Raw genomic sequence first — 27,577 nt, forward strand, 5'->3', positions numbered from 1 at the left:
TGCAAGATCCTATAACCTTTCTGTGAAATATATTCCCACAACTATATATTTGAAAAACTTAGTTATGAATCAGTAAGCCCACATCTAAAAAAAAAAAAAGGGCCATGATTATTAAATAATGAAACACTCAAATAATTAAAAATTACTGTCATTAAAAAGCATATTTATGAAGAATAGTGGTCTAGGAAAATGCTCATCAAATGACATCAAGAAAAAAGGTTATAAAATTACCACTATAATTCATTTAAAAATTATTATATAAGAAAATGCATCATATTATCTTCAGGTAATAAATAGGACATTATATTTTCTATTTTGTAGTTTTATCTATTTTCTACAAAGAACATATATTCATAAAACAGAAAAATATATTAAACAAAAGATTTACCAAATATTAAACTTTTAAAAATGAGTAGTTAATCTGATAGTTGTGTTATCTGATTTCTGTCTGTATACTGAAAACCGTGTTGCCATAGCTACCATGTGCAAAGTGGGATAAAATAACAAGCACACACTCAAACATTGTCACATGTCAGTTTATTGAGGAATTTGTGATGCTCAAGGTTAATTCTACTCACTTGATTACTTTTCATGGTGTCAAATAAAACTCCAAAGGCTATAAGCCATGATGTTTCACAATTACTTTCTCATATTTTGTTCAGGAAACACAAAATTCAAATACAAAGAATTGTTCAAGTGAATCTGAAAATTGCCCTCATCCTACCTTTTTTCAAAAGGTGGTAATTAAGGGTTTGGAAGTACAGTAGCAAGGAGGAAGGACAAAAGTGGGACATGAAGAAGGCAGATATTTTTGCTCAATTTCACTTTCAAAGGTTCAAATCTTTCCTATTTTTTTTTAACATGTTTTGTACCAAAAAAGGAATCAATACTTTTCATTCCACTCTTGTCAACTTTAGCCAAAGCCTTCTGAGCTGCGGTCATTTTGCTATTTTTCTGTTAATGAAAATAAGAAGAGAAAAATCATTACAAATGTAACACTTATAAATCACACATGCAAATCAGACAAGACCATGCATGTCTCAAGGTTCGTTCAGGGAGGTAAGCATGCTGCTAAAAACATGCCTCATAAGGAGTGATTCTTTGTAAAAGTTCTGATTTCTGCTCAGAATTCATACCTGAGACAAAGTATGTCAACAGGCAGGAGATAAAACTGCTGCCTTCTAAGGAGTGGAATGTTACAACTGATGGTTTACTTGTGGGGAGAAAATTCTGGAGGGTGCATTAAGTGCAATAACACAAACAATCGAACTGACACAGGCAGCAATTGTCAGAGGGAGGAATTATAGCCTTGTATTACCACGTGATGAATAATTCACAGCCTGCTACCATCTGACTTCATTCAGAGGCTCTCTGGGACACCAAGGGCAGAGCGGTTACATTCACAAGATAACCTGTGCTGCTCCCAGGACCAGCAGGATAGCGGTCCCTTTTACTCCAACCACGAAAAGCACCTTCCGAAAAGCTGACTCCAAATAACTCTGCCTTTTAAAACTCTCTCTCTTCCTGGTCAATGTTTTTGTTTGGTTTTGTTTTGCCGTGCATGTCCTATAACAAAGCACTGGCAGAGGGAAACAGCAGCTGATTGTATGTCCTTTAGTGTTCAACAGAAGCGTAAGTGATGGGAATCGGCAAAGAAGAAATCATGTCTCCCGGCGAGCTGTGAGACAAAGTCACTGCCAAAGTATCTTTTAAGGGCACAGTCAGTATATGATCCCTGGAAACTTGCTTCTTACATTCTGTCACTTATAATTTACTAGGCTTATGTTTTGGCTGGATGGGGAAGAGGGACAGTCTCTCTGAGACAAGTTATCCTCTGTCCCATGCACTTAACGCACATCCTGGTTCAACCTCTTAGCTCACTGGTGCTGCGCCCAAGGCGACACGCTGGGAAGCAGCACTGAGAAGGGTGGGGCGGAAATATTCCTCATGGAGAAATTCAAAAACATCCCTGCTCACGAAAGCACTGACACAACCAGCTATTTAGTCAGATCTCAAGTTGGATTATTCCCTGATATGCCATGCCTAGATAAATACGTGTAAAGAATACAAATTTTAGAAACCATGAAACCTAAGGGAGAGTAAGTGTTGCTAAAATCTAAGTGGAATTAATTTATCTTGGGGCAGGCAAGGTCTAAGCCTAAAAATAATGAGAAAATCATAAAAAAAACTTTGATATTTAATCCTCAGAAAAGCTTAAAAAACAGTTCAAAAGTTGAATGAAAAGGCTAAAAAAATTGGAAAATGATTTGTACTTTATATGTCATGAAAAGTGTTAATAGCCTTAATTTAGATTGAGCTCTTACAAATCAACAAGAAAAACATTACTATCCTAATGTAAAATCAGGCAAGAGACATGAACTGAAAACTAACGAAACTGCAGATAGGCAATAAGCATTTGGAAAAACAACCTTTCTACCCAAAGAAATGTAACCTAATTAGACAGGCGAAATTTTTAAGAATAAAACCAATACTCAATGCTGTCAAGACTGTGAGATGAACACTCATCAGCAGTAATGGCTGGGAGGATAAATTTCTGCTACCTTTTTGGAAAGCTTCTTAGCTATGTATGTGTCTCAGTAATCATGGAAAGAGCTCATGTTTTCTAAGCCTTTACTCTTAGTTTTAAATTGTGTCTAATGAAATAGAGATGCAGACTGTAAGTAAGAATGTTTTATCACTTCATTTAGACAAAAAGAAGCAGAATAACATGTGTCCAAAAATAGGGGAATTAAATAGATTATATTCTACATGGTGAAGTAAAATAACAGTGACTGAATATCATGAAATCATTTATAATTTTTCAAAGAAATCTTAATGACATCAATATTTTTACAATACAGAGCTAAATGAAAAGGGCACAACTCCAATACATATGTATGCCAATTCTGAAAGCTACATATGTATTTATAATGAATGATGTGAAGGATAAAGCTTAGTAAGGAATGTTATGAAAATATTTGCTGGGGTGATTGCTGAGTTATGTGTTAATAATTGTTATTGTCATAATTTCTGGAAGCTACTAGGCAGTTGAGTTGACAAAACATTACCTTTGAAGCCTGTTTCTCTGCCCCACCCTACCACTCTGGATATACTATATTACGAAGCTTAGGCACACTCTTGCTAATAACTCTGCCTTTCTTTGTCTGTAAAAAGGTCTTCCTTGCTTGATACTTTCATTGTCACTCACAATTTTGAAATAGTTCTAAAGTCACTGAAACTCAAGTTAATAATTCTTCACAATTAAAACGATAAAATCACAGTCAAGCATGCAGTCGTTCCTGGAGTCCCCACGCAGCAGCATCAGCCACGGGATTCAGGAGTACGCTACTAACACCCGGACACGTACCTTTACAGTCTTGAAATCTTTGGAGTTAAACTTAGTGTAATCTTCTTTTGCCATTACGGGCTCATCTGATAACTTTGCTTTCTGCAATGTTAGAGCAGTGAACTGTCAAATGTCACCTTGACACTTACATCAATCCATTAAAAAAAAATATGAACAGTTTGGAACCCTGTGGCAGCCAAATGGAGCTGCAGACTCTGCAGAGTGCTTATTCTTTACAAGTCCCTTCACTTTTTACCACTTTTCTAGGAACGTTCTAAGCCAGACGTCCCTTCCGAGAAGCAGCTTTGGTGGTGACAGGGTGTGAGCACGCAAGCCCATGACCCAGTCCTGAGGTTGTCTAGCAGTATGATCACATACTACAAAGACGGGGGGCATCTAGATGAACGTGGACTTCCAGGACAGTGTAAGGGGGCGCATGCAGACACATAAATCAAAGAAGAGAATTTCCTTTATGGTGGCCAGGGGTCCAGCCAGAACCCCCTTTATTCACCTGCAGGACCAGTGTGATGTCCATCTAGGAGTACGGGAACAGTATTCTTATTATTTCCATCTTTGTGTCCTTTCCGTTTATCTCATTTTATCCACGTAAGAACAACCTTGCAAAGCAAGCAGGCAGCAGAGGGAAGCACAGCGGTTACGTGAACAGGCTTAAGGTCGCCTAGCAGAGGACTTGAGGTGAGATCTCACCTTTTGTTACAGGTGCTCTTTGCATGGGACCCAACGTAATTAAGTCAGCCGTTCCCTCCTGCTTTCACCTTTCACATGAGCATTTTGCAATCAACAAATGTGAGAATCAGGTCAAGAGCTAGACTGTGGCCTCTGTGTTTACAGTATAGCAGGAGTTGTGACATGCTTATTTCGTAGAAGGCACAAGGCAGGCAGGTGAGTCTTGATGTTTAACGTGGGGAACTGATCACAACTGGGACTCTACAGATTTTCAAGCTCCTTGTGGAGACGCTGATATGATCCAACATGGACCCACACTAGGAAATGCAGGCTTGTTCCCGGCTTCACTCTTCTCACCAAGCTTTCACTAAACAAAGAACTGTAAAGTCAGAGCTAAAGATGCCACAGCACATGTGTAACACAAGTGGGCAGAATGACACATCTTGAAATTTTTTACCGGCATACCGTTGAGTATGTTTATATTAACTGTAGCATCTACTTAAATTTTTGTTATGTAAAAGACTGAATCACTGCAGATTTAGGCGAATGCTTCAGAAGAAACAGAAAAGTGGTTCAGAAAGACAGTAACAACGCATCTGACTGAATGGGTACCGCTCTGGAAAGAGAAGGGCAGACAGCAGACAACACAGGAATTAATGCTAAGCTTGGTCTTATCATTCCTGCAAGTGATTTGCAGAGAAAACTCAGCCACATCCCCACATTCAGCTCTGTGAGCTGACACTGGCAAAGTTAAAAGACAGAAGCGGGTGAGGTTTGGAAGCTGGCCTCAAAAGAAGCAAACTTAAGAGTTATAAAATAATGTGAAACATATTAAGGCAAAAGAGATGCAAAGATACCTAATGGCCACTGGAATGTTATTTTCTGCAAATGATCAACTATATTTCTGTAAGAATCAAGCAAGTCCTGGACACAGATGGGAAAGTTAATAGACATTATCCTACTGTTGTTTAAACTACAGTACATTATCCAGTGCAGTTTGCGATGTACACGCTAGAGCCCCAGGAAGACACAATAGAGCAGGAAACCTTAGAAAGCAACTAAAATAATCCTGAAGATGAAGCTGAGATGTAGGAGAAATCTGGGCTTAGCAAGATTTACCTTACTGCCCACAGGCTATCTGTCTGTTTTTACAAATGAAGATTTACTGGAATACAGCTGTACTGATTCATTTATGAATTGTCTGTGGCCGTCTTTGTGTGGCCAGAGGGTAGGTTCTTGTTTTGTTGCAGAAAGAATTTGGGAGATGAGACTCGGAGGCCAAGTAAGCAAAGATGTATTGAACGACAGTGCACTCTCAGGAGGGAGTGTGGCCAGGCTCAAGGGACATGGTGACATCCTTCTGGCAAGCTGGTTATATGGGGTGTGAAGGACTGGGTGGAATATTTATCCGGGAGGAAGGAGTTTGGGGGGTAATTTCTGGGTTACTGTCCCAGCCCCACCTTCCCAAGAGGACGGGGAGTTTCTGTCCTTGTGTGGTCTTGCTCGGATCTGTCATGGCACCAGTGCATGGTGGGCACTGCTCTGTGCAATGCTAATTCTGTTGTAACGTGGGCATAGTGAGCAAAAGGTTACATTCGGATCAGAGGTTCCTGCATTTCTTTCTTTGCCTCTGAGACCTTGTTCTCATAAGATGTATGGCTTCTTGTTAGCTCAGAGGTTCCCACTTTTCTGTTTGCTCCAGGGCTCCTGTCATTGCGAGATGTATTATGGTCACCTGACCCATGCCTCCTTCTCTGCTCATGTCTGGCTAATGGTCTGCTCTAACATTTCCCTTCTCAAGGAATCTGAGCCCTTCAGATATTTTTAAGAGTCACAGGGTCCATGATCTGTCTTCTGGAGCTGCCTCAAGCTAAGCAGGGGCATTGTGCCTGCCTGCGGGGCCCAGATCACCTTGCCCTCTGTCAGAGATGAGGTCTCGGGGTCCTTGACGGTGGCAGAGACAGAGAGTGGGAGTAGACAGAGGCTGCGGCCCTCTCCCGCGGATGTTGGTGTTCCCTATTGTCATGAAGGATGAGTTGAAATCCCTGGTGTATCTTCATCTGTAGCTGACACTGTTTTAACCCAAAGAAATGAACTTAACAAGCAGGTTAAAAAGGGATGGGACCCAAAATCAGCAAACGCATTATTGTGATCAGAGGTCCAAGCAGGGGCAGTAACTAGGTTGTATTTGATAACACCCCTCTGACTGCAGGCCAGAAGTGGGTGGCACTGAGGTCACCCTTCCTGAAAGTGTATAGCCTTGGGGCCTTTTCATATGTGCTTTGGGCACCTTCCTCCACCTGGCCGGGGTGAGTGTGGTGCAGCACAGTTTACTGATTACTGCACAGACCCTTCCTGTTCAGCTGGGAGATAGTCCAGGCCTATCTGTTCTCCATCACTACATCTGCTATGGAATTAAGGGGTCCCCCGTGTTCCTGGCCAGAGTAGACAGAATATCTGACAGGTTACAAAGTGCTGCCTCAAGGCAGGTAACCCGGCCCCCACCCGCCCATGAAATCGCCTGTTGAGTTTGTCCCCAGTTAATCAGTTACTTAGTGAGCTCACCAGTTCTGGTGTCCACCAAAATATCTGAAGGAACAAAGGGCCTACCTGCGGCCAGTCATTCCAAAGGGGCTGAGCCTTAGCCCTATTTTGGGTGCTGCCCTGATTCTCAGGAGGGCTGTGGGTAAAAGCTTTGTCCGTGGTTCCGATGTCTCTTGACAAAGTTTAGCCAGGGTTCTTTTTAAAGTCTGATTTGCCTTTTCCACTTTCCCTGACGACTGAGGCCTCCAGGCAGTGCAGAGGTGGGGGCAAGTGCCCAGGGCTGGAGAGACTAGTTGGGTGACCCGAGCCACAAAAAAGGGACTGTGGCCACTCTGTATGGACCGTGGAAGTCTCAACTGAGGAATTATTTCCTTAAGCAATGCCTTTATTACCTCCTGGGCTCCCTCGGTCTTAACTGGAAAGGCTTCTAGCCATCTGGTAGAAATTAGGGACACCAATGGCTGACTGGAGGCCCCCCTCACAGAATGTGAGGCAGCCAGAGGCCACTGGGTCCAACTGCTTGGAGAGATATGCCATCAGCCATGGGACTGGTCCCACCTTTGGGGCAAGAATTCCCAGGGCTAATCCTGTTTTTCTGGGGAAAACAGTAAAGAGCTTGTTTAGATCTGGAATCTCTAGGGCTGGGGCACTAGTCAGAGCCATTAAAAACTTTTTTTTTTTTGTGGTACAAGTCACATAATACAGAACATACTATTCTAACCATATTTAATCTCTGTACAGCTCAGTGGCACTAAGTACATTCACATTCTCTCCATTATCCAACTCCTAAATTCATCTCTCTAAATGAAAACTCGGTGTCCATTGACAGATGAATGGATAAAGATGTGATACACATATAAATGGAATATTGGCTTGGGACTTACTGGCATTCCAGTGGTTAAGACTCTGAGCTTCCACTGCAGATGAAGTGAAAGTTGCTCAGTCATGTTCGAATCTTTGTGACCCCATGGATTATATGGTCCATGGAATTCTCCAGACCAGAATACTGGACTGGGTATCTCCAGGGGATCTTCCCAACCTAGGGATCGAACTGAGGTCTGAGGTCTCCTGCATTGCAGGCAGATTCTTTACCAGCTGAGCCCCCAGGGAAGCCCAAGAATACTGGAGTGGGTAGCCTATCCCTTCTCCAGCAGATCTTCCTGACCCAGGAATCGAATCGGGGTCTCCAGCATTGCATGGTGTGAGACAAAACCCAGGGACCCAAATCCTTCAAAATCCAGCCACTTCTAAGAAGATTCTGAGCTGTCTCTTTGAATGTGGTGGTTGTAGGTGGAGGACTGCTGTTAAAGATGTACTCTCCTGTGCTTAGAACATGTCCCAGGAAGGTGACTCTCTGGGAGGAAATTTGGGCCTTCTATGGGGATATCCTCTGGAGCCAGGAAACTGAGGATCTGTGCAGTGGTTTAGTCTGAGGCTTCCTTCAAGGGACTGCAAATAACGAGGCCATCTATGTATTGTAATAATGCCCCCATCTCTAATTTAAATGCCTGCAGTTACTTTGCTAGGGCACTGCCAAGCAGGTGTCAGCTGTCCCAGAATCCCTGGGGAAGAACAGTTAAGGTATACTGTCGGGTCACATTGGTGTCTGGATCAGTCCATTCAAAGGGAGAGAGGTACTGGGAATCAGACTGAACAGGTATAGAGAAGGAGGCATCTTTAAGATCAAGGACTATAAACCAGGCCGTGTCTTCCGGGATCTGAGAAAAGCTGGAGTATAGACTGGGATGATTAGATGGAGAGGAATCACAACTTCACTGATGAGTTGAAGACCTTACAGCATTCTATATGCCACATTTCCTTTGAGGACACATTCTATATGCCACCTGGGGCTGGGTTATTACAAGGAGACTGGCACAATACCAAATGCCCAAATTTGATGAATTTTGAGATCAGGGTTTGAGGCCCTGTTGAGCCTCTGGTTTTATGGGGAACCGACACTTAGAAGGCAAGAAGATACTAGCTTCCTTAACGGTGATTTTTAACGAAGTGGCAAATTTTGCTGATCCTGGGATTCTTTGATCTGAGGTCTGTGGATCTGTAAGTTTTCCAATTTCTGGAGAAAATATGGGCTGGACTGTCTGAGTCTTGTATGACACATAGGTTCAGCCAAAAATAGGCCTTAATTTTCATTTTCAGGAAGAGCAAAAGTTGCCCCCAAGGCTGAAAGTCTCTTCCCAATAATGGGCTAGGGCACTCGGGCATGACAAGAGGCTTGAGAGTTATGATGGTCTTTCCCCAGGTATAAGTTAGAGGGGTGGTCAAACATTTTCGTTTTGGCCTTCCTTCTACCCCAACAACAGAGCAGGTTTCGGGGACAAGACGCCCAGCATGAGAAGTGAGGACGGAGTAAGCGGCTTCTGTGTCCACTGGAAACTGGATGAGAGTACCTGCCCTGTCAGTGGTCCGCCACGTCCGTCCCATGTGACGGTCGCTGTATTCTGAGGGGCCCTGGCAAGTCCTGGATCTCATCAGTCAACCACGGCCGTGACTGGCTTGGGGGAGTTCCTCGCTTCCTTCAGAGCTGAGGGCTTCCTCTTGTTCCATGGCCCATCTTCCTACAGAGTGAGCCTCGGGTTGAGGCCAGGATCTATTTCCTGGGCATTCCCTGCTCCAGTGTTTGGGGTTCCCACTGCTAAAACAGGCTCCTTTACCTGGCGGGGGTCTTCTGGGAGCACCTCTGTGGTGATCAGGAAGAGGGTTACGTCCCACCACGACGGCTGCTGAAGTCTGGCCTGCCAGTGGGCCCTTCTTAAGTCATGCTGCTTCTTCCTTTCTTCCTCAGCCTGGACTCTATTGTTAAAGACACTGAAGGCCACCTCAACAAAAAGGCTGAGAGGGGTTGGGGACCCCAGGGTGAGCTTTTGAAGTTTCTAACAGATGTCGGGGACCAACTGGTAAATGAAGTAAGTTGCAAGCACAACACATCCCTCAAAAGTGTCTGGTCCACGTTCGTATACTTTCTGAGGCATCTACCAACCGGGCGGGAAACAGGGTTCATTCTGACCTTGGGTGACCTCTTCAACCCTATCACAGCTGACAGGTTTAACTGTGCACCATCTTGTCCCTTCAATGAAGCAAAGGGTTGTGCGTGCTCTTCTAGGGACACCGGGCTGGCCTGGTTCATAATCCCACTTGGGATCAATCAGTGGCACTGCCGTGATGCCCACGGGGCAGTAAGTGGGTTAGATGATACATAATTCATCATCAAATGCTTGAGGCTGTGCCCAGATAGGGGTCTTTTCCTCAGGGGCGCAGCAGTGGGAAATGACAACATTCAGGGTCCTTCCAAGTAAGGTCCAAGGAAAGAGTTAGCTCCCAGAATCCTTCAGTGAACCGGCCAGGGGCCCCTGAGAAGCAGCCTAAGTGAAGGCAGCGCTGGCTGAGGCCAGACAAAGCAAAGGGGTACGGACTCTGGTATTTCCCTGAGGTCTGCCTACTGCTTCTCAGGGGGTGGGGGGTAAGGGGGCACGGGCACTCTGCTGCACTTCTTGCACGGGACAGTAAAGAGGATTACACGGTGCTGGAGGGGTGAAGATGGTGAAAGAGCATCAGGACTTAGGTGCTTCTGTCCAAGACTTACTTTCCTCCAGAGATGCTACCAGAGAGGGTTTTTGTAGAATCTGAACCAGTCCCAACTGACAAGCTTCCCCAACACAGGACGTGCATAGCTCTGGATTCTCTCTTAGGGTCATAAGGGACTGAACATAAGGAAACTCTATCCAATTTCTCTGCTTTTCATAAAACCTATTCATAGGATGCTATTATAGTTGAAGCTCCATTTTCTAGCCAGGCTTCCTTGTCCTCAAGTTTACACTGGGGCCCGGCTGTATTACAAAAGACGATGAGCTTTTCCTGTTTTAAAAACTTCTCCCCATGACTGAGAATGCACCCCAGGGGTGAATCCTTGGGGATGGAGAGGAGACTTCCCGTGAACCTTCAGGGACAGGGCTCCTGTAACAGAGAGGAGCACTACCATTTGGGGGCCCTGCAGGGGCCCCTCTGTCGGGACTGGCTACAGGCGCCTAGTCCTGCCAACCTTGGCCAATGTGGAGGTCGAGGCCACGTGGCAACCCTGCTGGCCTCAGAGTCCCATGACCTGTGTCCTACCGCGTCTTCACACCTCACAAGTGCTCTCATAATGGTGGGCCTCTCTCCAAGCTTCACGGGCACCCCTCTCGGACAAACCACTTAAGGAGTTTCTCAACTCCTCTGAAGTGCGCCAGGCATGCGCTTCCTCCAGGTATTGGTCCCTTTGTGGCTGAAACATAAGCCACTTCCCTCCTCAGAACAACCAACCCCAACTCCTCTGCCTCTCCCTGGGATCGGCTGTGACCTTTCCTTGCATGGGCTTCCCTGGTGGCTCAGCTGGTAAAGAATCTGCCCGCAATGCGGGAGACCTGGGTTTGATCCCTGGGTTGGGAAGATCCCCTGGGGAAGGAAAAGGCTACCCACTCCAGTATTCTGGCCTGGAGAATTCCCTGGACTATATAGTCCATGGGGTTGCAAAGAGTCAGACACGACTGAGCGACTTTCACTTTCCTTGTATAGATATTGTCTTGCTTGTGGCACACTTGGCCAACCCAGTAATCAGAGGAATGCAAGTGTAACCACCCATACGGGCCACATACTGGAAGGCACTGGGGCTGCTACTAGTTTGGTGTGTCCCCATGGCGGGGGAGGGGGCTTTGCCTCCCTTGAGGCAATGCTCTGTAACCTGTCAGATACTCTATCGACTCTGACCAGGATTACAGGGGATCCCTTTATTTCCTAGCAGATGTAGTGATGCAGAACAGAGAGCCCTGGACTATCTCCCAGCTAAGCAGGGAGGGTCTGTGCAGTAATCAGTAAACTGTGCTGCACCGACATCGACACCCGTGGCCAGGCGGAAGAAGGCGCCCAAAGCACATACGAACAGGCCCCAGGGCTACACACTTTCAGGACGGGTGACCCCAGTGCCACCCGCTTCTGGCCTGCAGTCAGAGGGGTGTTATCAAACATAACCTGGTTCCTGCCCCTGCTTGGACCTCTGACTGCAATCCTACTTTTACTGACTTTTGGCCCTGTCCCTTTTAACCTGCTTGTTAAGTTCGTTTCTTCAGGTTACAACAGAGTCACCTACAGATGATGATACACCTGGAATTTCAACCCATGGCACCCCACTCCAGTGCTCTTGCCTAGAAAATCCCATGGATGGAGGAACCTGGTAGGCTACAGTCCATGGGGTTGCAAAGAGTCGGACATGACTGAGTGACTTCACTTTCTTTTCATGACAATGGGGACCACCAACATCCGCGGGACAGGGCCGCAGCCTCTGTCTACTTCCCACTCTCTATCTCTGCCACTGTCAAGGACCCCGAGACCTCATCTCTGACAGAGGGCAAGGTGATCTGGGCCCCGCAGGCAGGCACAATGCCCCTGCTCAGCTTGAGGCAGCTTCAGAAGACAGATCATGGACCCTCTGACCCCTAAAAGATTTGAAGGGTGCAGACTCCTTTAGGGGAACGTCAGAGCAGGCCATTAGCCAGACGTGAGCAAAGGAGGGGGCATGGGTCGGGTGACCACATACATCTTACAATGACAGAGGTCCAAGGGGCAAACAGAAAAGTGGGAACCTCTGGGCTGACAGGCGATCATAAGTCTTGTGATGACAAGGGACCTGGCAGCAAACAAAGAAATACGGGAACCTCTGGTCCGAATGTCATCTTTTGCTCACTATGCCCACGTTACAACAGAATTAGCATTGCACAGAGCAGTGCCCACCGTGCACCGGTGCCATGACAGATCCAAGCAAGACCATGTAAGGACAGAAACTCCCCCTCATCTCTGGAAGGTGGGGCTGGGACGAAAACCAGGAAATCACCCCCTCAACCCCGCCCCCCTGGATGAATACTCCACCTAATCCTTCACACCCCGTATAACCCGCTTGTCAAAAGGAAAACTGCTGCTTTCCATTGCTGCTGCTCTGAGCCTGCCCAGGCTCCCTCCTGACAGTGTACTGTCACTCAATAAACCCTTTGCTTACTTCGCCTCCGAATCTCATCTGTGAATTCTTTGTGCAACAACAACAAAAAAGAACCTACCCTCCAGTAACCGTATCAAAGGCTAAATCCTTCAAGGGCAGTTTTAGATCTCTGTGTTACTAAGGAAGACAGATATTTGAGAGAAAGAAATATGCCTCGTTTTTGGAAGGAGAAAAATAAGAAAGAAACAAATATGCCTGTTACCTTAGTTAGAGCAAGACAGCTATATTTATGTCCCCTGGTGCTGCTGTGGGTCTGCCCCAGATCTAAAGATAACTTTAGATCTTACACCAACTGCTTCCTTCAGTGAGGAAAAGATGAACCTCCTTGGACACAATTTGCTAAAAAAGGTCCCCAACTAACAATGATGCACTTTAAATTTTATGCCCTTTCCTAAAAGTCAAAGTATTGAATGTTTTTAGAACCATCACCACCTTCAAACAGTATACAAATGGAAAAAAAAAAAAAAAAAATCCTGAGAATGTTGGCCACCTAGAAGGCAGGGAAGAAGGAAAGTTCTTTAGCATCCATGTTTCATTCATTCACAAGGTACTCATTATTCTGCTGCTGGAGCATGATGGCCTCACGGACAAGCTGGTGCACGTGTTTATTTCCCTGTGTCTGAGCAGCACTTACTAGTCTGCAGCCAGGCCCGGGCTTAGGGATGCTACTCTTTGCTCTCGGGTGTGGTCTGTGAATGGCTTCTCTACTCCCTGTATCTCAGAGTCCACAGTGCAGAGGAGCTGCGGGTGGCGATTTGAGAACATCTAGCAGAGGAAAGGTTTTTCACTGATTCACAAAGATTACACACAAACTGCATTGATCATTTCGAGTATAGACAGTAAAGTGTGGTCATCCTTGCTCAAAGAACTCTGTGTTGCAAAAATCACGTTCTATGCACCTCTGTGCCTATGACAATTAAATTTGGCAAAGTGAGTTTATTTTAGGGGCTCCAAAATCACTGCAGATGGTGACTGCAGCCATGAAATTAAAAGACGCTTACTCCTTGGAAGGAAAGTTATGACCAACCTAGATAGCATATTGAAAAGCAGAGATATTACTTTGCCAACAAAGGTCCGTCTAGTCAAGGCTAGACGGTTTTTCCAGTGGTCATGTATGGACGTGAGAGCTGGACTGTGAAGAAAGCTGAGCGCCGAAGAATTGATGCTTTTGAACTGTGGTGTTGGAGGAGACTCTTGAGAGTCCCTTGGACTGCAAGGAGATCCAACCAGTCCATTCTGAAGGAGATCAGCCCTGGGATTTCTTTGGAAGGAATGATGCTAAAGCTGAAACTCCAGTACTTTGGCCACCTCATGCGAAGAGTTGACTCACTGGAAAAGACTCTGATGCTGGGAGGGATTGGGGGCAGGAGAAGGGGACGACAGGGGATGAGATGGCTGCATGGCATCACTGACTTGATGGATGTGAGTCTGAGTGAACTCCGGGAGTTGGTGATGGACAGGGAGGCCTGGCGTGCTGCAGTTCATGGGGTCGCAAAGAGTCCAACACGACTGAGTGACTGAACTGAATGATTAATAAAGTTAATTATAGGATCTAGCTCATGCAAGAATACTTAATTTTAATTATGATTCTCTAATATGTCAATGCAGATATTGAGCTAGAACCAACTCTTCCTTGATTTTCATAGCACCTTATTTATGATTCACCTAAAATCCATGAAAATAAAAATACTGATGGAGAGCAGTATAATCTTGATTCCACATAAGGTGGATTAAGATGCTTTAACATATACTAGAGTAAACTAAATGTATGTGGCAAAAGTATACTATTTTTCCACGTGCTCCAAAGATATCTTAGTCACAGTTTCTTACCTTTGAGGGAGGGTTTCGGACTGAAGCTGGAGGTTCTGGAAGCCTGAGGAGTGAAAAATAAAAATCAGAGTCATGGTTTTTCATAGACAAGCAAACAGAATGACCAGGCCAACTTAAGACTTAGTAAGTCCTGATTTCATCTAATAGTCTCACCTCCATATATCTTACTGTTCGATCACCTCATTATAAAGAGTGAAATTTTTCTAAGTGAAAAAATGTGCATTTAGCTACTTAATTCTCTGTACTGGAATTCTGAGTTAAAAAACAAAATTCAAAGTCACTGGTTGCAATGGAATTGCTTTCCTTTAGTCTCTATAAATATGTATTTTGGTATGTATTTTTTCACCATAAATGATGAATCTAGCATATACTTAAAAGTGAAAATTATTCTGTTGACAAGAAGTCACAGGAACTTTACTTTTCTATTAAAGAAAAGTTTAACTGACACATCCTTCTCTCAAGTCTTTAACTGAAACTTTAAAATTTCAGCAGAAAAGAATCTAAAAAAATAATGGAATACAAAGATATAAAGTCTCTAACAAGATAAGCAGGTACAAAGAGACTCAGGAAAATAATAAACAGAAGGGTATCTTTATCAATTCAGAGCAAGCTTTCAACGTACTATATTATACTACAGAAACCAGTTTCTACTAATTGTTCTTTAAGTAGGACCAAAAATACAATTTGCTAAAAATGCAACCATAGCTATTAAAAACTCATTTTATTTCCACGTATCAGAGGAGAAAATTATTCTAAGAATCAGGAAAAGCTATTAGATCATCACATATATGAAATTTTAACAGTGGTTGCTAAAATATAGGAAAAAACATATCTTTTTCAGCCTAAAGTAGAGTTTCAAGTGCTGGGCATAATAAAAATACATAGTGAACAGCTAATGATTATAATAATAAAATAATAAAAATGGTACACAACCTTTAAATGTAACTTTCAAAAATATTTTACTCTGCTATCTACTCTTTCCATCCCATGAATCAAATTAGTTAAGTCTGGCTGGGGATAAAATTTTAACACAATTTATGCTCTAACATTATAACAACTCCTAATTCTAATTCTAACACTCAGGGGTTCTTGGAACCAGTATCCATTAAATTAATTTGTTCCAATCAAAAAACTGTCCATTAAAAATCACCTCCAAACCATAGAGTCTGTGATGCAACTCAAGAATAACCTCTTATCAGAAAAAGTGATACGACAAGCCATACTTGCTTGTGCACTCTGTCGTGTCTGATTCTTTGAGACTCCATGGACTGTAGCCCGCCAGGCTCCTCTGTCCATGGGATTTTCCAGGCAAGAATACTGGACTAGGCTGCTATTTCCTCCTCCAGGGGATCTTCCCAGGGATCAAACCCACGTCTCCTGTGGCTCCTGCATTGGCAGGCACATTCTTTACCACTTGAGTCATCTGGGAAACCTTATATAAGCCATAATGAAACCCTATTTCTAGGAAACCAAGCACAATAATGCTTAATTACGACTAAAGATGGACCATACTTACTTTAAATATTTAGATAAGTCATCACTTAATTGTTTAGGGATGTAATCAGATATCAGACCATGGGCATAACGAACATAATCCTCTGAAAGAAACAGAATGGAGAAAAAAATTTAGTAATGATTATGGTTGCTTCACAGTCAAACTGACTGGAGTTCAAATTCTGGCATTATCTAGCTTTGGAGAGGCACTTAAGCTTTTTGTGTGTGTGTATGGGGATGCTCATATCCATCTGTCAGAGTGGTGGGGGGATATGATGTATGAGATATATACGATGACATTGAAGATATGATGAGATAATAAAGTATAATACAATATATGCCCACTAAATAACAGATAAAAATTCAGGGTTCTTCTCTTAGTTGAGGCCCTTGAATACAAATAAAGTTCAAACATCAGATGTAACAAGATGAAATAGTGATCTTTTCTAGGTTGGTTTCAATATAAAATAAACCTAATTACTGAATAATAATGAGTATGCTCATTTAAGAGAAATAATATACAATGTGTCTCTATTAAGCACTTGCTGAATGTTACATATTACCTCAAACTAATGGGATGAAGTTGCTCAGTCCTGTCCATCTCTTTGTAACTACATGGACTGTAGCCTACCAGGCTCCTCCGTCCGTGGGATTTTCCAGGCAAGGGTACTGGAGTGGGTTGCCATTGCCTTCTCCAGGGTATCTTCCTGACCCAGGGATTGAAGCCAGGTTTCCCACATTGCAGGAAGACTTCACCGTCTGAGCCACCAGAGAATCCCAAACTAATAAAACGCCTTAAAAATGTAAAAAACAAAACTCAACAGAGTGTATAATCATGACGTCTACAGCATCTGGATTTTCAGTACTAAAATGAAGCTCTGGTATCAATTAGATACAGTTACAAAAGAGAAAATCTGTTTTAAAGCCCTCTTCCTCAATTTAGTATTTTTTTTGTAGACTACAAGGGGATAATCACACTCAATAGATGGGATAATCACAAGGGGATATAAACTACCAAAAGCACTATCTCAGGCTTGCTGCTGGGATATTCATTTCCATCTTTTTTCCCTTTTCTACATTTGACATCAGGATAACAACCTGCCTCAGTATTATCAACAGTTAGAAAGGGACTGCTGCCTGGATGCCCTGATCTCAAAGTCTTTAGTAAGAGACTTTCACTGCCAGCACTGAGAACTGAAAGTTATCACTGGACCCTTCTTTTTTAAAAAATTAATTAATTTTTTTTTATTGAAGGATAATTGTTTTACAGACTTTTGCTGTTTTCTGTCAAACCTCAACATGAACCAGCCATAAGTACACATATGTCCCCTCCCTGTTGAACCTCCCTCCCATATCCCGCCCTATCCCACCCCTCTAGATTGATACAGAGCCCCTGTTTGAATTTTCCGAGTCATACAGCAAATAAGAAGGCCAACATATCTGTTTGCTTCCTCTGGCACATATCAAGCTAAAGGTCTAAAAAGGCGAGAATGTAAAGAGTATAAAGCTTACTTTATGGCTGGAACACTAAATGGCAATATAGCGAAGCCCAGACTCTTAGATGTAGATATTCGTTTGGTAAAAACACCAGACTCAGAGTAGACAACCTGGTCTGCTAGCTAGGATGGGTGACCCTGAGTAAGTGATCTACTTCTCGGAGACCACAGTTTTTCATTTTTAAGATGAGAACATCTGTCTAAACAACCACTAACATCTCTTCTCCTGCTTTACTGAAAATCTTTGGTTTTATGTATCCATCCATCACCCATGATCTATCCATCTATCCGGCCAGCCAGCCATTTGACTCAGTCTCTCTCTCCTTCTGTTAAGCCTATCACAGACACTGACAGCTAGTTAATTCAGACGCCAAGGGCAGTCCACCACTCCCAGAATGGCGGGAGCCAGCCATCATCTGTGTGTGTAAGGTACTGTGAGGTGGATCTCTGCACATCAAAGACTGCCTGAATCACAGCCAATCACCAACAGGCTGCTTGGTATTTGTTTTGTAAATGACGAAACTCAGATGTTTTGGAATCATATATTTAGAACAGGGGAACACTGAATTAGAGTTTAAAGTCAGGAGAATTACTGTCCTACCATTTCAGAAAGTAAATTGTATCAGATAGCTATTGTTATTCAACTATACATATAAAGGTAAGAGGACACTACAATGAGAAAGGCAAAAGAATGTATCTTAAAGAATTAATTGCCCAGTGAATAAATTTCATCTAAAATCACAATATTGAGACCTACAGTAGGACTTATGCTTCTGGAGAGAAAGATGCAAACAGATAAGCTCTGGAAATCCTTGCCCCCAAGAACAGTACAACAAAAAGGTTATGAGTGTGGGCTTAAGTGCCGGGCGAGCTCCATCAGTAGTTCAGCTCTGCCGTTTACTAGCTGTGTGACTCTGTACACGGCCTCCAAACTCGCTGTAAAATGAAACTTGGAGGGGGGCTCAGATGAGCTAGTATGTGCACGCTGGCAACTTAGTAAAAGGCGTGGCACACTACACACCCTCAATAAAGGATAACAAGGGTCGTTATTACTATTAGTGCAAGATATAGATTTTGTGAATGAATGACTTAAGTATCAATTAGTGATAGAATTGATCTACAGCACAAGTACTACTTGGTTTTGAAATAAAATGCACACCTGCCATGAGATCCAAGAGAACACATTGGCAAGAATGTGAAGTTTCTGAGACATTAAGGTTTTTAAATCCTAAGACGGGCATTTACACATTGGCGACTTACTCCAGACAAAACAAACAAAACAAAACAAAAAATGATTCGCTTACCGTCCTTGTCACTGGAGACCTGGCCCCCAGAGAAAAATGCAGTAGACTGTACCCGGGCACTGACATTTACCTTATTGGTTTTTAATGCTGCCATAGTCTGATTAACCTATGAAACAACCAAAGGGAAATATCAGGATATTTTCAACTAACTTTAGACACCCTGACTTTTCAGACTTTCTAAACCCATGATTCCAATCCATTTAAGGTCCAGGAAGAAGTAGTACGGATCTAGATGTATCTTCAGAAGATAAGAGATGGCTTCATATTTGGAGACGGGTGAGGGGTAGTGACTACGCTGCAGGATGAGCTCAGTATGTGGGCTTCCTAAGGCCTACACCGTGCGAGAGCACGGACTCTGGAGGCAGGCGGCTTGGGTCTGCTGTGACCACGGACTGCTTACTGAACCTCTCTGTGCCTCCACCTATGAAAGGGAAAGAAAGATAGCGCCGATCTCACAGGACTGCTGTGAGGACTAAATGAGTTAATGGATGTTAGGCCCTTAGGACAGAACACGGCACAAAACTTGTGTTTTATGATTTTCTAAGGAGAATAAATAATATAAATTTCTCACTTTCTAGGAATTTAAGAAAGGAAACACAATAAATATAAACTTCACCTCATTATTTCATATCATTATCATTTGCTAAGAGCAAAAACTAAATGCCCAGTTTCTGCTCAGCACTTCTCATTCTTCATCTACACAGAATCCCACAAATGCAAAGACTACTGATGATGCAAATGAAGAGTGAAACACACGCACTTTTTAAACCTTTTCCCTACTTCGCCCAAACGAGCCTGATTAATACTGCAAGGCTCATTTCCATGTTCCCAGGCTCCTAATGTGCCCATTAACATGATGTGACAATCATGTTTTTCATATAGAAGACAGAAGAGAATCTTAGGAATCACTGCTAGAACTGATATCCACAAAACTTGCAAAAACTTTGTCATCCACAGATCTGGTCTGGTGAGATTCCTTATCACTGTGAAAGTAAGCGATATCCTTAGACCAATGGCTTTTTGTTTCTTCACTATATGCACAGTAAGAAATACTCAGCAACCGAATACCCCAAAACATATATAAATATGTTATAGTCATACTTAACACTTGCCCTTATCTTGTGCTTTTTTTAAAACAATATAAGAATATATATTTGATTATATGGAATAATCTCAGTTTTTTCTTTTGCAAATTCTTTTCCATTATGGTTCATCACAGGATATTGAATAGTTTCCTGCGCTATACAGCGGGACCTTATTGTTTATCCATTCTATATATACCACTTTGCATCTGGTAATCCCAATTCTCAATCCAACTTTCCTTTTAATTCATCCTCATCTATCCTAGCCCATTCTATTCCATTCCATTCCAAGAGAAATTCTGGTTGTGATCCACTAAATTGATTGGGAGAACACTGCAAGAGATCTTATATTGAGTTTAATTCTTAGGATCACCAAGACACAGGGCTTGCCTGGGAGAAGACCCATCTTCAGCATCTAGACGCTAAACCCGAACCCTGTCTGCCTGGCCCCTGCAGGTCGTGTGTGAGCAACGTCAACTTCTGAGATGCCTGCAGGACCCACAGAGAGTACACGTGGCCCTGCTGTTACCTGGCTTGGAAGACTCAAGTCTACACCAGCAACTAGCAAGGACTTCTTCATTCAGTGGTGAGGGTCACAGGGAAATGGGAACAAGCACGTCAAGCTAAGTCCAGAGCCGCCTGAGTTAGGAAAAGTGCAAAGTCAAAGATTCTTCTTGCACTTGGCAGATTTTTGTACAGCTTCTCTCTTGTAGGTGGACTTTCAAGATGGTTTTTGGGGTCAGGCTTACTACCTTCTCTCTTAACATTTTTAAAAAGGAACATTAAACGCTTTCTGCCACAAGGCACTGAGAGGTACTGTACCTTTTTTTCTAGCCATTTTAATGTCTTCTCTTTGCTGTACTTGTAATATTTCTTCTTGTCTACTTCTGGATTAAAAGAAAAAAAAAAAGACAGTGCAGTAGGTTAAGCAAAAAATAAACTCATAAAGCTATTTCATATACAAGATAACAGTTTAAAAATTTCAAGGAATTCTCTGGTGGTCCAGTGGTGAGGACTCCGTGCTTTCATTGTGAGGGCCCTGGTTCAATCCCCAGTTGGGGAAGTTAAGATTCCACAAGTTGCAAGGTGCAGCCAAAAAATAAATAACATTTTATATACTTGAAAAACTCAATTAATAACCCTGAGAGCATTCTTGAGACACTGGGAAAAAAAAATTCCTAAACAGAACTGGGACATCTTAGGTTTCACCAAATATTAAATGAGTGAGAATTTAAGAAAATTATCAAATTATACAAATAGTTCTCATCACAAGGAGAAATTTTTTTCTCTTCATTGTATCTATATGAGATGGTGGATGTTAACTAAATCTACTGTGACAGTCATTTCAAAATACAAGTAAATCGAACTATCATTCTGTACAATATAAACCTACACAGTGACGTATGTCAATTATTTCTCAATAAAACTGAAAACAACTGTACCAACAAATCTGGAGGGAAGGTAATTTTTTAACTGAATATAATTGATGTACAATATAGTACTGGTTTCAGGTAGAGTGATTTGATATTTACACATACTCTGAAATGGTCACCACAGTAAATCTAGTTATTGTCTGAAAAGGTCATTTTTAAAACTCAGCAAATTAACACACCAAGCCATCTTCATTTTTCTGAATAATTTTAAGATCACCCCAATGTTCTCAAATGAAAGACTTCTTTTCTAAAATAAAAATGGAAATCCCAAGAGAGAAAATTGAAGCTAAATGCAGGTGCCTAAGAAGTTCATTGCATACATTCAGGAAAAGAACTGTGTTAACTACTTAGAACTGTGCTGGTGGGACTGGTGGAGAAAGAAGAGATTTATCTTTTAATGTATTACCAGTATAGCCATAGCTATTTCAGGGGAATTTAGATTTACGATAGGCTCAATTTGGCCCTTTATGGGGATAAAAGTTTCATCTCCTATAAATTATACTTCCTCTTCTCACAATCCAGCTAGCTTTATGTAATCTAACGGCTTAATGTCACGTATAGCATATATATGGTATATGACATTAAGCTGTTATTTCCTCGGTAACACCTCATTCACGGGGTTTCTTGCTTTCTGTGCAATCAGCAGGGGCAGCTCTTCCCTCCCGCCTCCACGCAGGAGTTAGCTGCAGGAGCACTGGGATTCCTAAGGCCAGATGCAAGCTCGCCTTTCTCTTTCCTCCGTAATCATGGTGGGAAATGGAAACTGCTTACTCAGGGGTGGTTTTCTGCAGACGGTTAAACTGCTGGAGTTTCAGTAAGACGGTTTGTACGGGGAGGGGCTGGCCTGAGCCAGCTCTCACTGTGTCCTCCCCATCTCAGCCTGCGGGCACTAACTAGAAGGCAGAGAGTCGGGGCTGGCCCTTTGCACCCGTGTCCGCAGGATGTGTCACCGGAATAACGAAACGGCCTGCTGGGGAACCAAGGCATGTGAGACTAGACTCAGCCTCCCTGGAGCTGATGCACTATTTCTTTGTACAAAAGGAGGGCCGCTTCTAAGAGCACACAGCCACCACTCAGAACATGTGTGCTGCTGAGTCTCAGACCTTCCGACTGTTGCCTGAGGCAATCTCCCTAGAGGCTCCCATCCACGAATCCCACCTTGACTCTGCCGCTCGCTTGTCTCTGCCTCCAAATTTCGTGAAAGGATGATCTACAACCTGCCACAGTTTTCCTTCCTCTTGCTCACGGTCTGAGCCCCTTGCAGGCCCCTTTGCTCTGGAAATGCTGGTTCAGAAGAGGAGACCAGGCTCTGAGCTGTACTGCTGGGGCTCCTACACCCCCAGTGCGTGACGTCACCTTGGGAAGTCACCTATCAAATGAGGGCATGGCACAACATCTGGCACATAGCAAGTACTTCATATTATTTAAGAAAAAATGAAATAACTCATTAGTGATAATAACATCACATCTTCAGGCCTGTGCTAAGTTCTTCACACATGTTTTCTCACTGAATGCTCAGAATGAATGTCAGGTGGAAACTACTATTTGTCTCCACCTTAAAAAACTAGGTTTGAGTGAAGTTAAAATAAATTGTCCAAAGTCACTGAGCTGGTAAACAGGAGCGCTGGATTCCTTCTCAACCTGGATGGTGTCTGAGAAGCCATGGATTTGGTGGTGTTCATTGCGACCTTATGGACTACAGACTGCCAGGCTCCTCTGTCCATGGGATTCTCCAGGCAACAACACTGGAGTGGGTTGCCATGCCCTCCTCCAGGGGATCTTTCCAACCCAGGGATCAAACCCATGTCTCTTACACCTCTTGCATTGGCAGGTGGGTTCTTTGCCACTAGAGTCACCTGGAAAGCCCGGATATCATTTTATTAGTGTGTTAAGAAGTCTTTATACATTTGGAATACACACACACACACACACACACTATCAGATATTTGTCATGTAAATATTTTCTTTCAACTGTAGTTTGTCTTTTTTTTCTTAATGGTATCTTTCAGAAAACAGGAGATATTAATTTTAATGAAGTGTAATCTATCATTTTTTTTAATGGTTAGTGGCTTTTGTGTTCTATGAAATCTTTGCCTATCCTTAGGGTCACAAAGGTTTTCTTCTATGGCTTTTTCTAGAAATTTAGTAGTTTTCATTTTTTGCATTTAAGTTATTAATCCATTTCAAGTTAATTTTTCTGTATGATTCTGAGGTAAGAGTCAATGTTGTTTTTCACATGGATATCCAATTTTTCCAGGTCATATGTTGAAAAGATTATCTTTTCTCTCATTGAGTTGTCTTGACACCACTGAAAAAAACAATTGGCTACATAAATGTCGGTCCACTTCTGTTCTCTCTATTTGGTTCCATTTAACTATCTCTCTATCCTGTACCAATGCCATACTTTCTTATCTGTTGTAGTTTTACAGTAAGTCTCGAAATCAGGTTGTATAAATTTTCCAACTTGTTCTTCTTTTTCAAAATTGTTTTGACTACTACAGATTCTCTGCACAGTTTTATAAATTCTAGAATCAGCTTATCGATTTTTACCAAAAAAAAAAAAAAAAGCCTGAGAGGCATTGCATTATATCTATAGATGACTTTGGAGAAGATGGACATCTTAACAATACTGAGTCTTCCAACTCACGAACATGGTATCTCTCTCTATTTATTTAATTCTTTTATTTCTCTTTGCAATGTTTTACATTGTTCAGTGTACTGGTCTTACATATATTGTGCTACCTTTATCCCTACAACCTCATGATTTTTTAATATTACAAATGGCATGCTTTTATTCCACTGTCCAATTGTTCACTCCTAATATACAGAAACAGAATTGATTTTTGTATATTGACCTTATATCCTGGGAACTTGATTATTGGTTCCAGTGATTTTGGGTTTTGGTAAATTCTTTTGAGCTTTTTATATACATGACCCATACTGTTGATGTAAAAAGACAATTCACTATTTACTTTCTAAGCTGTATACCTTTAATTTTGTTCTTATCTTATCAAAACTGCTAGGACGTCCGCTACATTGGTGAGTAGATGTGGAGAGGACTGACATCCTTATCTTGTACCAATCTTAGGGAAAAAGTGCATTCAGTCTTTCACAATGAAGTATGATATTAGCTTAGGTTTATCATGGATGTCCTTTAAAAGAATGAGGAGGTTCCTTTCTATCTCTAATTTGCTGAGAATTTATATAATGACTGAATTTTGTTAAGGGTTTTTCCTACATCTATTGAGATGATCATACAGTTTTTTTGTTATGCATAAATATGGTGAATCATACTGATTGATTTTCTAACGTTAACCAACTCTGCATTCCTATGATAAACCTCACTTGATTATAACATACTGTCCTTTTTACACAGTTAATTTGCTATATTTTAAAAGTATGTTTCAGTCTATGATCATAAAGAATACTAAATTGTAGTTATCTTTTTGCCACTCTGATTTCATAAAATTAGTTGGGAAATATGCCTTTCTCATTTAATTTCTAAAATAATCTAAGTATCATTATTTCTTTGAGTATTATTTTTTCCTTCAAGTATGGTAGAATTCACCTAATGAAGCCAGGTGGGCCTAGAGTTTTTTTTTCTAAGAAGTTTTTAAACTGCAAATTTATTTTGAATTAAACATTCCCTGGACAAGAAGATCACTAAGAAATATCCAACTTGAATACCCCAAAAAAGCTATACAAGGACCAAGGGCATAAACTATCACTTAATTTTAAAATTTACCTATTTTGATAAGCAAAGTGGTTTAAAAATTCATTTAAAAATTCATTAAATTCATGAAGGCCACAGATTACCCACGATTATGAAAAATACCACAACATGTTCTGTCAGTTCAGTTCAGTCACTCAGTTGTGTCTGACTCTTTGGGACCCCATGGACTGCAGCACACCAGGCCTCCCTGTCCATCACCAACTCCTGGAGCTTACTCAAACTCATGTCCCTCGAGTTAGTGATACCATCCAACCATCTCATCCTCTGTCGTCCCCTTCTCCTCCCGCCTGCAATCTTTCCCAGCATCAGGGTCTTTTTCAATGAGTCAGTTCTTTGCATCAGGTGATCAAAGTATTGGAGCTTCAGCTTCAGCGTCAGTCCCTCCAATGAGTATTCAGGACTGAATTCCTTTAGGATGGACTGGCTGTATCTCCTTATAGTCCAAGGGACTCTCAAGAGTCTTCTCCAATACCACAGTTCAAAAGCATCAATTCTTCAGCGCCCAGCCTTCTTTATAGTCCAACACTCACATCCATACATGACTCCTGGAAAAACCATAGCTTTGACTAGACAGACACTTGTTGGCAAAGTAATGTTTCTGCTTTTTAATATGCTCTCTAGGTTGATCACGGATTTCCTTCCAAGGAGCAAGAGTCTTTTAATTTCATGGCTTCAGTCACCATCTGCAGTGATTTTGGAGCCCCCCAAAATAAAGTCTGTCACTGTTTCCATTGTTTTCCCATCTATTTGCCATGAAGTGACTGGACTGAATGCCATGATCTTAGTTTACTAAGAAACTTTCTCACTCTCCTCTTTCACTTTCATCAAGAGGCTCTTTAGTTCTTCTTTACTTTCTGCCACAAGGGTGGTGTCATCTGCATATCTGAGGTTATGGATATTTCTCCCAGCAATCTTGATTCCATCTTGTACTTTATCCAGCCCGGTATTTTGCATGATGTACTCTGCATATTAAATTAAATAAGCAGGGTGACAATATGCAGCCTGGATGTACTCCTTTCCCGATTTGGAACCAGTCTGTTGTTCCATGTCCAGTTCTAACTGTTGCTTCTTGACCTGCATACAGATTTCTCAGGAGGCAGGTCAGGTGGTCTGGTATTCCCATCTCTTGAAGAATTTTCCACAGTTTGTTGTGATCCACGTAGTCAAAGGCTTTGGCATAGTCAATAAAACAGAAATAGATGTTTTTCTGGAACTCTCTTGCTTTTTCAATGATTCAACAGATGTTGGCAATTTGATCTCTGATTCCTTTGCCTTTTCTAAAACCAGCTTGAACATCTGGAAGTTCATGGTTCACATACTGTTGAAGCCTGGCTTGAAGAATTTTGAGCATTACTTTGCTAGCATGTGAGATGAGTACAATTGTGCAGTAGTTTGAACATTCTTTGGCATTGCCTTTCTTTGGGATGGGAATGAAAACTGACCTTTTCCAGTCCTGTGGCCACTGCTGAGTTTCACAAATTTGCTGGCATATTGAGTGCAGCACTTTCACAGCATCATCTTTCAGGATTTGAAATAGCTCAACTAGAATTCCATCACCTCCACTAGCTTTGTTTGTAGTTATGTTTCCTAAGGACCACTTGACTTCGCATTCCAAGGTGTCTGGCTCTAGGTGAGTGATCACACCATCGTGGTTATCTGGGCCATGGAGATCTTTTTTGTATAGTTCTTCTGTGTATTCTTGCCACCTCTTCTTATTATCTTCGGCTTCTATTCTATTGTATCCTAAACTTAATATTTGCAAGAGTTTGTGAGTTAGATAACATGTAGATATGCTGGAAAGGTTTCTTTCCCTAATGTATCTGTTGCCTGTAAAACTGGTCTTGAACATCTGGAAAGACTGGGCTTACAAAATAAAGATGGAATAGAAAGGAGTCCACAATCAAATAACATGTTCAGCAATTGGGTAATCGGTTCTCAAACTTGAATTTCCCTGATGTATTGTTGAACAAATTGCCTGGAGCACATTTTCACATCTACTTTCTGAATGTTTTCCACAACTGAGAAACTCATATGGTCTCTTTTTTTTTCTCTTGCCTCCTGGGAATAGAAACTTGGCAATGGTGCTTGGGGTATTTTAATCAGGTAAGTTTTCCTGGCTCTTCCTGTTAATCATATCTGACAACGCAGAGCAGCTTTTGCTTGCAATATGAAACAGAGCATTACACTCAAGACGAAGTTCATAACCCTTTATTAGTCCTTTCTCCTGTCAACTCTCCACTGAATGGGAGCTTTTTTGGCAAGAAACATGTTGAGCCCCAGAGCTAGCAGAGACACATCATTTCCTTCACTAAAAAAGTGAACAGTGCTAACTAAAGCCACCACCATCACCATTCAGGATACAAGCAACTGGGCTGGGTTTATCCAGTGGGGAGAAGGCAAGGGGTGAAGGTTCTCATAAACCTAGCAGGCTTAAGTGTTAGTTGCTCAGTTCATGTCTGACTTTTTGCAACTCATGACTGTTGCTCACCAGGCTCCTCTGTCGGCAGAATTCTCCAGGCAAGAATACTGGAGTGGATTGCAATTCCCTCCTCTAGGGGATCTTCCCAACTCAGGGACTGAACCCA

The 27,577-nt window shown here is 42.2% G+C and overlaps 1 protein-coding gene across 3 annotated transcripts in view; it reads right to left on the minus strand.

The window, feature by feature from the left end:
* Positions 1-520: 520 nt before the first annotated feature.
* Positions 521-27,577, minus strand: part of RNASEH2B (ribonuclease H2, subunit B) — a 62,148-nt gene continuing 35,091 nt past the window's right edge. For all 3 annotated transcript variants that reach the window (XM_010835673.1, XM_010835674.1, XM_010835675.1), the window contains 6 exons: positions 20,649-20,713; positions 18,745-18,850; positions 15,967-16,048; positions 14,451-14,493; positions 3,368-3,448; positions 521-954 (listed from right to left, as the gene is read on the minus strand). In XM_010835673.1, coding sequence (XP_010833975.1) covers positions 847-954; positions 3,368-3,448; positions 14,451-14,493; positions 15,967-16,048; positions 18,745-18,850; positions 20,649-20,713 — 485 coding nt within the window. In that variant the 3' untranslated portion in view covers positions 521-846. The remainder of the gene's footprint in view (positions 955-3,367; positions 3,449-14,450; positions 14,494-15,966; positions 16,049-18,744; positions 18,851-20,648; positions 20,714-27,577) is intronic.

The sequence above is a fragment of the Bison bison genome, unplaced genomic scaffold, assembly GCF_000754665.1.
Source record: "Bison bison bison isolate TAMUID 2011002044 unplaced genomic scaffold, Bison_UMD1.0 scf7180017864048, whole genome shotgun sequence".
Taxonomy (NCBI): Eukaryota; Metazoa; Chordata; class Mammalia; order Artiodactyla; family Bovidae; genus Bison; species Bison bison.